The sequence below is a fragment of the Spea bombifrons genome, chromosome 1, assembly GCF_027358695.1.
Source record: "Spea bombifrons isolate aSpeBom1 chromosome 1, aSpeBom1.2.pri, whole genome shotgun sequence".
NCBI lineage: Eukaryota > Metazoa > Chordata > Amphibia > Anura > Pelobatidae > Spea > Spea bombifrons.
This window is the reverse complement of record NC_071087.1, coordinates 137,813,098-137,826,217: the sequence shown is the minus strand read 5'-3', so window position 1 is coordinate 137,826,217 and position 13,120 is coordinate 137,813,098. Positions and strand designations below refer to the sequence as shown.

Genomic DNA, 13,120 nt, shown 5'->3' with positions numbered 1-13,120 from the left:
CGCCTCCGTGTCTTTAATAAAATCATGACTTTACGTCATGGTAATAGTAAAATCATGCAATTTCTCACTGTAAACCGTCTAGTTTCTATCCCTGTAAGGGACCAGTGTGAGCAAGAGATACGAGTCCCTTTGCAGTATAAGAACTAGGGATTGTATCCTTGTAAAGGACCATTGTTAGCTGAAGGTATAAAAGTCCTTTAGCTGGATGGAAACTAGATTTCTCACTATGAACTGTCTAGTTCCTATCCCTGTAAGGGACCTGTGTGAGTTGGAGGTATGAAAGTCCTTTAGCTGGATAGAAACTAGATTTGTCACCGTAAACCATCTAGTTTCAATCCCTGTAAGGGACCTGTGTGAGCTGGAGGTATAATTGTCTCTTGGCTGTATAAGGACCTATGTGAGCTGGAGGTATGAAAGTCCTTTAGCTGGATAGAAACTAGATTTCTCACAGTAAACCGTCTAGTTTCAATCCCTGTAAGGGACCTGTGTGAGCTGGAGGTATGAAAGTCCTTTAGCTGGATAGAAACTAGATTTGTCGCCGTAAACCATCTAGTTTCAATCCCTGTAAGGGACCTGTGTGAGCTGGAGGTATAATTGTCTCTTGGCTGTATAAGGACCTATGTGAGCTGGAGGTATGAAAGTCCTTTAGCTGGATAGAAACTAGATTTCTCACAGTAAACCGTCTAGTTTCAATCCCTGTAAGGAACCTGTGTGAGCTGAAGGTATAAAAGTCCTTTAGGTGGATGGAAACTAGATTGCTCACTATGAACTGTCTAGTTCCTATCCCTGTAAAAGACCTGCGTGAGCTGGAAATATGAGTCCCTTTGCAGTATAGGAACTAGGGATTGTTATCCTTGTAAAGGACCATTGTTAGCTAAAGGTATAAAAGTCCTTCAGCTGGATGGAAACTAGATTTCTCACTATAAACCGTCTAGTTCCTATCCCTGTAAGGGACCTGTGTGAGCTGGAGAGATAAGGGTCCTTAAGCTGGATGGTAACTAGATTTCTCACCATGAACCATCTAGTTCCTATCCTTTAACAGGACCTGGCCACGATGGAGCAAAAGGTCCTTTACAGGGATAGAAACTAGCTCTCTTTACATGAGTTGGATAGTTCCTATCCCTGTACAGGACCTGACCACTAGGGGGCAAAAGGTAATTTTGCTGGATAGAAAATAGCTCACACACACTGAGCTTGTATTTCCTATCCCTGTAAAGGACATGGTCCTTCTACCGGATAGGAACTAGTCGCAACCATAATTGAAGCTCCCACCAAAACCAATACGCCTGTCCGCACACAGAGGGGTCTCATCAGACCCCCCCTGACGAAACACATCTCCTGACAGCCAAACGGGTGGGACGTTGGGAAAGGGGCAAATCTCTACGGGGGAGGGGGGGGGGACATACAGTTAAAGGGTCCACTCGCATTAAAATACACATTAAAGTGCATATGACGGCTGCGGGTCACTTTAAGGTAAGTGAGCGCTACTGTCACACATCCATAACATGTTATAACCTGACACACATGAGGAGGGCCTCTCCCGCATAGCGTGGTAGTGCCGGGGGCAGGATTTTGTGTTATGCCCCTACACTTACACTAAACACGGCGGATCCAGAGCCGGGCAGTCGGAGCCTTCGGGGATCTCCCCACATCAGAGCCGGGCAGAAGCTTAAACAGCCCCCGGCCGCTCACACGATCCACTGCGCGTGTGGGAGGGGAGACATCAGTGACTGACACAGGGTGGGGGAAGAGGAAGTGCTGCTCCGACGGGTGATCCTCCTCCTCCTCCTCTAGGACCGCAGCAGCGCCCGGAGGAGAAGCCCGTGTGAGTAAGCACATGATGGTAGAGCACTAGCCCTGCAGTAGCCTGACACTCCGATACCGCTCACCCCCCCCCCAGCTGAGGGCGAGAGGGGATTCCTGTAACCCACCCCGGCTATGGATCCACAAGCAAACGGTGAGCTGACAAGGGAGGGGGTGAGAAGGCAGTGAGGAGCCCCCATACTGCCTGCCTTTGCCGGGGGGTTTGTGTGATGTCTGGGGCATGGAGGTAGAGCTGCCGCTTCTCCTGCAATCTATCACTCGGCACTAAAGTGTTTGCTGTTTGTTGACAAGCAGTCCTTCCGCTCTAGGGTGTTGACATCATGACTTGATCCAATGTGGGGAAGAGTCTAGTATTTGTGTTATCCAGCCCCTGACGTCATTATTATTGTTTACAAAAAAAAAGCATAATAGTTTTCTGCTTGTGCTGCCATAACATGCGGAGGGAGACAGGCTGCAGTCTTGGAAATAAGGAAAACAAAGTGAGGAGCTAAGAGCTGGGATCATTTTGGATCCACATGGCTGCCTTGGCTTGTTCATCGGTGTTGCTCTGACCCCTGGGACCTTCTGCCACTGTCACACAGGGGCTGCCATCTGCAGCTGAAGGGCAGACAGAGCTCCCTGCATGGGGGATGAGCACATGCTGTCTGCCTTAATGCTTCATGGTCACAAAAGTTTCTTTAACTAATATGAAGATGTAGGAGAAAGAAGGAGACGTGGACGCGAATCTCTGTAAAATAGTGTAAATTGTTTATGTGGAAGAGTAGGACGCTTGTCTCCTTTTTCTTCCGGTTACGTGAAAGGCAGATGTAGTATAAAGTCATTTCACTAAATCTAGAAGATAGAATATACCCGTAATATCAATAGGGAACAATCGGGTATCAATCTGTTCTTCAGCCGTGTGGAGACGCCATCATATTGAGCAGAAGATGAATCTCCTAATACAGGGCACACTTGCTGTTGATAATTCTGCTGGATCTGGAGAAATTTTGGGTGTTTTTCCTTATACTTCCAGTTCCTACACCAATGTGTGCTCAAATGTTTACAACTGAATGAGTTAATACTCTGCATTTATGCTTCAATTTACTATAAATACTTCAACATTAAATCTGCCTACTGCAGGGTCCCGAATCCTGTCCCTATGTTTACTAAGCCACCTGTTGTCAAGGAAGAAAGTCTAGCCGTAGTTGAGTTTGCAAACCTTTGTTTTATATGTATTACTGTGTGTTCTTGACTCCCTGATGCCTCCTCCAACAACCTTAAAGAACTAGCCAATCAAAGAAGGCGTCTTCTGTAAAACGCACTTCCTCGGTCTAAGAGATCTCCTCATAGCTTCCCCTTTTGCAGCTAAAAGTTTCTAGAGACATACCACATATTGTTTCCACATATTTGCTTACATACCTTTTATTTTGTGTGTAATGTCCCCCGGGCATTTTCTCTAGTGTCATACTCTAGACTTTTCAGGTTTTTTTTTGCGTTGTTTACTTTGTAGAGGTGGGAAAGCCGGCATGGGCTCAAACTGGGCTTGAGCCAGAGATCTTTCTCAGCCAAGCTTATTGAGAGTTTAGGAGTGCAAGCCGGCTCAAACTTCTTATTTACTTTTGGTCATTGAGCAATCTGTACAGACTTAGGTTAGGAATTCCTTTGTGAGGTTGGTAAATGCAGCCCAGCTTGCTTGCAGCTCCACAAACCTAGTCTGGCTAGGCCCGGCTCAGCCTTTCTCCTTGTCACTGGTCGGCTCACCCACCTTTATTTTTTTGCATAGTATACTTTGCCTTTCAATTAATAGCAGTAACATATAGGGACATCTACATACATAATTCCCATTGTCTTCCTTGATATAAAGAGCTTTCTGTGCAAATTCATACAAGTGGTGGAGCCACCATACCAACCAAAGGAGTGTTCCTGCTGACTGCTTTCCGTTTTGTACTTAAATTGCATATGCAACAGTGAATATTCCATCAGTACTAGGTGTTCCTAGGAGTTGTCTATTTATATCGGGAAAAAAAATAAAAAAATAAAAAATAAAAAAAGCTTGCCAAATTACTGTTGTGGAAGCTACATTAATTCCTGGCTGGATGTGATTAATTTGTGCTGCATCGGTGCAGGGAATAGTTCATAATATGAGATTGAAGCTGGTGAGTAGTTTGAAGAGACAGCCCAATGTCTTGTGGGAATTGCAGGAAAATTGAGATTTATCTGAAAATAACAAATTCACACTTAAACAGTTCTGGTGGCCTGAAACATTTTGTAAAGATATAAAACTCAATGTTTCTTTTTTTAATATAATAATCTTGGTTGTCATTTCCGATTAAAGCGAAGCCCACCAAGGACTACTACTAACCTACTTTCCCATATAATGCTTGTGAAGTGTAATATAATCCAGCTGTTAAGGTTGTGATATTTGTAGGTCAATAAATATTTACCACCGAAACACCATGGCAAAGAGTTATGTTTGCTTACAATGTGCTAATGTACCCTGAGCAATATTCTTGGAATAAAAAAATACACTTTAATCTTAAATAAAGTTGCTTCTAAATCACAAGTCAAACAAACCCTGAAATAACTCCAGGCTGGATGCAGGGAACAGTGTGCAAGACGGGCTCCACATATCATCTGTGTTTTGTTCATGTTTGTTATAAAGTATGCGTCTTGCATCTATATTTTTTTAGTTTCTCATGCCTGTTATAATAAGCAAAATTGCAAAGGTATAGATGACAAAACAATCCTGCCTCATCTCATGAGATCTTATTCATGTATTACTCTATAGTGCGGAACTGACAGTTATGGCTGATCGGTGTATATGGAAGCTGTTGCATTGTTCATACTAAAAGTAGTCATTTACCAAGACCATCTAGTCTGTTAGTTGATGTTCGTGTTATGATATTTTTAATATTACGACATCACCCCTTTTCTCATCTGAAGTCTCATCCATATTGAGTATTTAGTGCCTCTTGGTATTTTATTAAGTTATGTCTTTGATCTTAAGAGAAAAGGGTTGCATTTGCAGATTAGAAAGTGTTACAATTTGCATTTCTCCCTTCATTTTCCGTAGTTAAAGTGCGTATGGGGCTGCTCAAAAGAGATGGAGTAACTAACAACTTTTCTTTAGTCTTGAACCGTAGATTTGCTTGTGTATAAGTGAGCTTAAAAAAAAGCTTTTTTAGGCAATCAGTGTCTTAAGGAGACTTATTAAGAATAAGTGATCATGAGGTTTTATAATTTGATAATAACAAGTAACATGGAACATGACTCACAGCTAACAAGTCTGAGCCTTAACTCTGTTAACGTACAAATAAAACATGTACAATTAAAAAACAAACGTTCTATCTGTGAAATTCTAGAATGCTTTGTTGAGGCATTTTTTGTTATATGTGTATTAATAGTGTAACCTTTATGGTATGGATTGCTTTCTGTTGAAATGCATGACAGTGTTTTCAAATGTTTTGCCAATACGGCGGTGAACTCCATCCATACCAGCTTCGGGATGTTGTCTACGTTGGCATGGATTTCATCTTGAAGGAGCATTATTCTTTGTAGATGTATATGAACTTGTATTGAGAGGACAATGGGTATTGATCTTTGTGATTGTCGTTTTGTATGGTATGGTGCGTGATTATCTGAAATAGCCTATTTCTCATTTTGTATATACAGAATTGATTGGTATACTTTTCTTTTCATCTGGATTATTTTCTGTTTTATTTTGTGATTTGTTATATTAACGCAGTATTTATGCTAATCGAAATTTTAAATGTTCTTTTACGTTAAAAAGTCAGGGATAGTAAAGGGTGGACATCTACCCTGAGGTCTTTAATTTCAAATGATTTTGCAAAAGACATAACAAAAAAAATGATTCATCGTCCCTACTGATGTCTGCAGTTTATTATTTACATACATCAGGCAGCCACTGAACATGACATTGAAAATCTAGACATAGCCTGGCTCAGTTTCAAAAGGAGATAAAAAATATATATATACGAATAGAGTATACTACAAAAGCCATACAAGGTTAGAAACGTGATGGTTTGTTTGTAAATGTGAAAACTAGTTTTGTTTTTGGAGCAGTCATGCTTATTGGTGGGATTTTGTTCTTTTTTTCAATTTATTAATGTGATGGAACTTCCTATAAAATACGGACCCCTAAAATGTTACAGATTGGAACTCAATCACCCAGGTGGACATAAGTCTGTGGAACAGACTTCATTAGGATTGTTATAAAGAATTTGCTTTGTAGAAAAATTTCACAAAAATGACAACTCTAGGACTGTATATAAAGGAAGTTTATTGCAACAAAACAAAATGTAACCAGCCCTATGCCAGTCCTGCCTACAGCATTGTATTTTATGCTGGTCTCCTCAGTATTTCGTATTTTTATTTTTTTACATATGTAAGCTTGCAAACAGGGTTGTCAGACCCTAAAGCTTTCAAAGGCGCCACCGGGCCCCAATGCTTCGAGAGGAACCACTAAGCCCCAAACCCTGCAAGAGTCCAGACATGAGAAGCAGGCCAGGAGGGCCCAGTTCCCAGAAGCCCATTTACAGCTAGTGTGCATCAAGGGCCAATGTGGTGGTCCCATGCACAGGTATTGGTTATACCCCCCATCATGGCAGCAATGCATACTCAATTCTTATTTATATGAAACTATAGTACATCCAAGTCAAGGGAGGCTTTAAGAGCTTCCTAATAGTCCTACAATCATTCTGCTATTAGCACCATTCTTCTGGTGGTTTTTTTTTTTGTTTTTTTTTTGAGAGGTCATCAGGAGCCCCAGAGTAGTTACAAGAGCCAAGAGAGTAAAATGTTTCAAACGTGATCCAGTTTTTTTATGGGTATTACATGTTCTTAAATCAGATTAATTTGTTGAACCATAATCCTATTCATTTCTTACACTTAGCACTAATTCTCAGTAGTTATTGTACTTTTCATAACTCTTTATAATCCTTTTTTTAATGAGGTTACTACCTAGTTTCTCAAGTCAACCTTGCAAACAAGGACATGGTTTATCTTCTTCACCTCTGATCAAGTAACATTTCCTATTGAGAGGAAGTCTTAGACAAAACTAGCAATAAACCATAAAAGTGTAATGCTTCATGCACCCAAGGAATTGAACAGGACCCGTCAACGTCCACGTGTGCCCGAATCCTCTGATAATGGTAAATGGGGTAGGCTATTATCACTGAAAAACACTTTAACAACATAGTCACGGATCTGTACTAAGGTTTTGGTTTTTGAATTGTGTTTCATGCCTTTTGTGAACTGTATCCCTCTAATTGTTGCAAAACATATTACATACCTTTTTCCTTCAATATCCACTTTATGTCTAATCTGGATCATAAAGGAGGAAAAAGTTACTGCATAATGAAAGGGCTTGCGAGGGGGTGATATACTAGTACCAGTTATGTGATGGAGAGAGATGATAAAAGTTTCTAGATTGGAAACTCATCTGAGCAGGGTCATCCTCACCTTTTGTTCAATTTGTTATGTGAGACACTTCTTATGTCCTCCCAGAGCTTGGAATGTGATGGGATTATATAAAGCAATAAATAATAATAAAAGATTCAGACTTATCAGGTGCAGCTAAACAATAAAAATCTAACCTTCTTTTTTAATTGGTGCCAGAATTTACGCTTCCACCTTACTGGTTGTATATTGTCGTTCGTATGCATCTCATGTACTGTACTTGATAAAGCTAAAGCAAAAGATTACACTGTTTAAGACAGGTAAACAAGCAGAATTTAATCATTACAGAATCTGACACCAAAAAACATAATTTTGTGTTATCTTTTGTTAACGCCTCCATTTTTAGTTATCTTCCAGTTCCGACGTCAACCAAAGGTAGGCGCATCATTTCATATAAACCAAAAAAAAGAGCGCTGTATAATAAACATGCTCTAAAACAGAGATCGCACCTATACCCTGTTGAAAATAAATCTTAAAAAAAAAAAAAATAGGCTAAACTAAATTAAAGCGACATCAACACCAAAATGATTATAGATACTTATGTGATAATGTTAATACAAATCTTGTCCAAAATCATGGAAATCTTCAAAATTCTTCCACAATATTTCAACAGACATATATACACATACCATGGCGCAATCTGTGAACGTAAATTGATTCAGAAAATTCAAGGAATCTCACTCCAATGGAGCAGAGCATGTAATGCTCACATATAGCACTTCTCAAGAGTTAATGGTGCAGCTTTACACTTCTGAACACTTCCAATAAAAGATGAATATTTATTCCTCCAAAGCGAAAATATAAAAAAAATACGCTCACCTTATGACAACAGCTTCAGAATAGTCAAATTCATCCGTTGCATGCGATATCCTGGCTAAAGGAGATGAGTGACGAGCTCCTGCAGAGTTAGCTGTATCCGCATCTCTTCCACCCGGTACGTAGGTGTAGCAGCCACTGACGCGTTTCGCCTTTGTATCAAGCCTCCTCAAAATGCTTTTGTTGTTGGTGTCACTTTAATTTGGTTTATCTCACCCTATATTACTTATTTATTTTTAACATGATAACACATTTGGAAATCAGAACAAACCAATTTGAGGATAAAGCAGAAGCATTCTTTTTGGTAAATATTCATGTCGCTTGTGAATACGCAAGGAAAACATCTCCATTGGATTTTATTGGAAGCCAAGCTGAATTATGCCACCGGCCAATGATTTATCAAGCTCTTTGTGAGGTTTCTGTTTTAGAGAGCGCTTGGCGGTGGTCCAGTTATAGATGTCTTGGCAGAAGGAGCCAGATGTCTGTTTTGTATTCAGAATCAAGAGGTTCGTGTTCTCTTTAGGCTGGACTGGTTTTACCAGTGGTACAAATATCCCATCAGAAAATTATCTGATTTAATCTATCCGAAGAGTCTAAGCATTAAATCATTTTACCATCTGATGAGCGGCTGTCCTATAATGAGGGAAATTAGACATGCCTGGGATAGGCATAAAGCTATTCTGAATATGAGACAAGACCGAGGACTCATTACGTTTTGAGTTTTTACATTAGGAAAAATGTTCATAAAGAATCTTCTGTCAGATTCTATGTGTAAGCTTTGCGGCAAATACCTCCATTTTTACTTTGCATACAGTTTGCAAAGTTACTGGTGTAATAAACCCAGAGCTTGGCGGTTGTTTAGATCAAGACACAAACAGATTGCTCTCTTTATAGACATGATCTGATGTTTGTTCCTTCTGTCACTTTCTATAAATAATGGTTTGTGGGAGATATTTATAAACCGTCCAAAAGAGAAAACCATAACAAACGGCATATGCTGTACATGGTAGTTGACATATAATTCCTTTTGATCTAATTTGCTGTAGACCTTTTAGAAACAAGTAATAATTAACCGCCCTGCAGGTGTATCCACACAGCCGGGATTCGGATTACAGCTCCGCTTGGGGTTCCTGTTTACTTACAGAGCTTTATCGGCCAACGTTTATTCCGAGAGGCTATAAAAGTATATGACACGGCTCTGCAAGCCTGGGCGATGTGTAAATCGACGGTAGTTATGGTAGGGAAATGGTTGCCGGTGGAGGTCGTGTTTTTAGTGCTGGGATGGCCTGCGAGCTCTTGAGCTTGTGTTCAGTCAAATGTCCAGCTCAGATTGTTAGTTGACGTCAGTGATCCAAAATATGATATGATATGATAAACCCTGCAAGTCGCAGTTGGCTCACTTTTTATCACTTAGTCTGATAAACCTGGGGTACAAATGTATTGTTCTGATGGGGCATGATAATGTTATATAGTTTTTATTAGCAATACTTTCATTTTCTCATCTTGGCTAATAATAATATATACTAAAATTATTATTTTTTTTTTATTTTTTTTATATATTATATATACTCTTTACCCATTGTACGGTGTTGTGGAATATGAATATAAATAAATTAATGTTAATATCCCATATACTGTATGTGTGTGTAATATATATAATGTACTTTATGATCTTCATTTATTTAAAATGTTGCCTTGTCTAAAGACTCCTCTAGAATTTTTGGTGTTTAGATTGAGGCATTTGATATACGTTGTAATCTTAATTTGGCTAATTTATACTGGCTCTGCTAAAATCCTTTAAACAGCAATATATTTTTTTCCTTTTTTTTTTTTTTTTTTTTAATTATCTTTTAATCTGGGGTTTTCTGCATTTACTCATGTTGCCAAGTAGCTGCATGGCAACAAATTAAAAGCAATGAGTGGGAGTATGCTGAGATTTTGGCTCTCCGCTCCCTTAGTAGTGTTCTCCGTACAATGTAACCTAATTTAATGAGGTTGTGTTTTATTGCCGCTGGTAATTATAAGGAGTCTTGTGGTAATAAAGCTTGTTTGGTGTAGTGTGATTCTGTTTTATACACTTTTTAAACTGTATTCAGGTCCACTAAATTGTGTTTGTCTTAAAGGCTATCTATCCCAAAAAAAGCTTCTTTTTGTGTTTGTTTTTTTTAACCAGTGGAATTGTTTTGGAGATATTTACTTTAAAACTGATTGATTATACTATGTCGATGGAGCTGAGATCGATGGAAAAGATATCGTGCCAGTTAATGTTGTTTCCTACTTCCCTCGTTTTTCTTTACTTTGCTTTTAAGGAATACCAGAGCCATCTAATTTAGAATAAATATGCCGATTACAAGTCAAAAAGCACAAGCTAAAGGTAGATTTAATAAATTAATAATACTGAAAGCTGAGATGATTTGGGTAAACTGACAAAGCTGTTCCAAGAAGCTTAACATGCACGTTATGAATCAAATTGTTCTTATAATTTCTTATCTTTTTTTTCCTTTCTTCTTCTCAGATCGGGCACAGTTGCCCAGAAATATGATTGAAAACAGCATGTTTGAAGAAGAACCTGATGTTGTTGATTTGGCCAAAGAGTCCAACCTAAATCCTTTAGAATCTGATGACGTTGAATATGAACCAAGGAGCTCGCGGTTATTGGTTCGGGGCTTGGGAGAACATGATCTGGATGAGGACGAAGAGGATTATGAATCCTCTGCAAAACTGTTGGGCATGTCATTCATGAACAGAAGTTCAGGTCTCCGCAACAGTGGCTCAAACTTCAGACACACTCAAGAAGGACTGTGTCCGGTACCTTCTGCAAGGACAGTTATTGTATGTGGGGTGGTGGTCGTGATTGCAATTAGGGCTGCAACTAACGATTATTTTAATAATCGATTAATCGGCCGATTATTTTTTCGATTAATCGATTAATCGGATAAAAAAAACAATATGCAAATTTTTCGTTTATTTAAAAGAATTTAATGAACTGGATGTTAAAAAACAACTTAAAATTTACATTAACATTCTTATTTTGTTATGATGTAATAAAAAACAATATTTTCAAAGTACAAGAACCCAAACACAATATTTATGAAACAAAATAACCCCAAACATTCTGAAAAGAGGTGGACTATTACTGTTCAAGAAACTTTGCCCCAGCACTTTGCACTTTGCACCCAGCACTTTGCACCCAGCACTTTGCACCCAGCACTTTGCACCCAGCACTTTGCACCCAGCACTTTGCCCCAGCCCTGGCACTTTGCATCCAGCACTTTGCACCCAGCATTCAGCACTTTGCACCAGCACTTTGCACTTTGCACCCAGCCCTGGCACTTTGCACCCAGCACTTTGCACCCAGCCCTGGCACTTTGCACCCAGCACTGGCACTTTGCACCCAGCACTTTGCACTGTGCCCCTGCACCCAGTCTCTAACTCTGCCCTGCACCCAGCCCTGCCCCCACATTCTGCCCTGCCCCCACACTCACACTCTGCCCTGCACCCACTCTGCCCTGCACCCACACTCACACCCTGCCCTGCATCCCCACCCCCACTCTGCCCTGCACCCAGTCTCCCACTCTGCTCTGCACCCACACTCACACCCTGCATCCCCACCCCCACTCTGCCCTGCACCCAGTCTCCTGCCCTGCACCCCCCACCCCCACTCTGCCCTGCACCCCCACCCCCACTCTGCCCTGCACCCCCACCCCCACTCTGCCCTGCACCCACACTCACGAACCGCTCTGTGCGAATGGAGCCACTCGCACAGAGCGAACCGCTCTGTGCGAATGGAGCCACTCGCACAGAGCGAACCGCTCTGTGCGAATGGAGCCACTCGCACAGAGCGAACCGCTCTGTGCGAATGGAGCCACTCGCACAGAGCGAACCGCTCTGTGCGAATGGAGCCACTCGCACAGAGCGAACCGCTCTGTGCGAATGGAGCCACTCGCACAGAGCGAACCGCTCTGTGCGAATGGAGCCACTCGCACAGAGCGAATCGCTCTGTGCGAATGGAGCCACTCGCACAGAGCGAATCGCTCTGTGCGAATGGAGCCACTCGCACAGAGCGAACCGCTCTGTGCGAATCGCTCTGTGCGAGTGGCTCCATTCGCACAGAGCGATTCGCTCTGTGCGATCTGTGCAGAATACTTACCTCCGGAACGCGTCACATCCGTCACGTAGCTAGAAGGCGGAGACTGCAGAGCATGTAGCAGAAGCGGGGAACGCTCGCGGAGGTAAGTAAAAGGAGCCGAGTGCTCCAACAACGAATTGATCACTCGATTAATCGATAACGGAAATCGTTATCGATGATTTCCGTTATCGATTATTATCGATTTTATCGATTCGTTGTTTCAGCTCTAATTGCAATTGCTATTGTCACAGTGGTTTATCTTCTTCCGAAGTGTACCTTCACCAAAGAAGGATGCCATGTAAAAAACCATTCGATGGAGCTAATATATCCCATAGCTTCTAACGGAAAAGTTTTCCCGTGGGCAAAAAACAGACTTCCACATAGCGTCTTACCACTGCAATACAATATCACTTTACATCCTAATATGTCAACTATGGCATTTACTGGTTTAGTCCAAATTAAGCTAAATGTCACTGAAAACACAAAGAATATAATACTCCACAGCTCAGGTCTTCATATCACCAAGGCAAGTGTCTTATTAGAAGGGAAATCACTGGAGAAGGTGGAAGTTCTAGAATATCCAGCGTTTGAGGAGATAGCCGTTATTTTGCCTGAACCGATCATCAAGGGAAAAGAGTGCATTCTTTCCCTGGGCTATAGTGCTAATTTTTCAAGCTCCTACTATGGATTTTACAAAGTCTCTTACATGGATGGAAACAGTTCAAGGTAAATGGTTTTCTTTGTTTTTGACTCCGTATAGTATTGGTGACTGAAATCTCATGTAGGGCTTCTCGTTTGTCCCTGGCTCTAAATGAGGAATAATAAAATGCTGACAAGTAGCTGTTTTTTTTTTTCTTGTTAATAATATAAACTGCTTCTTCTTACTACTACAGT

General features: G+C 40.8%; 2 protein-coding genes across 2 annotated transcripts in view; one reads left to right on the top strand and one right to left on the bottom strand.

Annotated features, from left to right (window-relative positions):
- Positions 1-1,718, bottom strand: part of ERAP1 (endoplasmic reticulum aminopeptidase 1) — a 66,581-nt gene extending 64,863 nt beyond the window's left edge. The window contains exon 1 of the mRNA XM_053474664.1: positions 1,596-1,718. The gene's annotated coding sequence lies outside the window, so the exon portion shown is untranslated. The remainder of the gene's footprint in view (positions 1-1,595) is intronic.
- Positions 1,719-1,782: 64 nt separating this feature from the next.
- Positions 1,783-13,120, top strand: part of LNPEP (leucyl and cystinyl aminopeptidase) — a 52,890-nt gene continuing 41,552 nt past the window's right edge. The window contains exons 1-3 of the mRNA XM_053474740.1: positions 1,783-1,957; positions 10,613-10,961; positions 12,467-12,952. Coding sequence (XP_053330715.1) covers positions 1,939-1,957; positions 10,613-10,961; positions 12,467-12,952 — 854 coding nt within the window. The 5' untranslated portion in view covers positions 1,783-1,938. The remainder of the gene's footprint in view (positions 1,958-10,612; positions 10,962-12,466; positions 12,953-13,120) is intronic.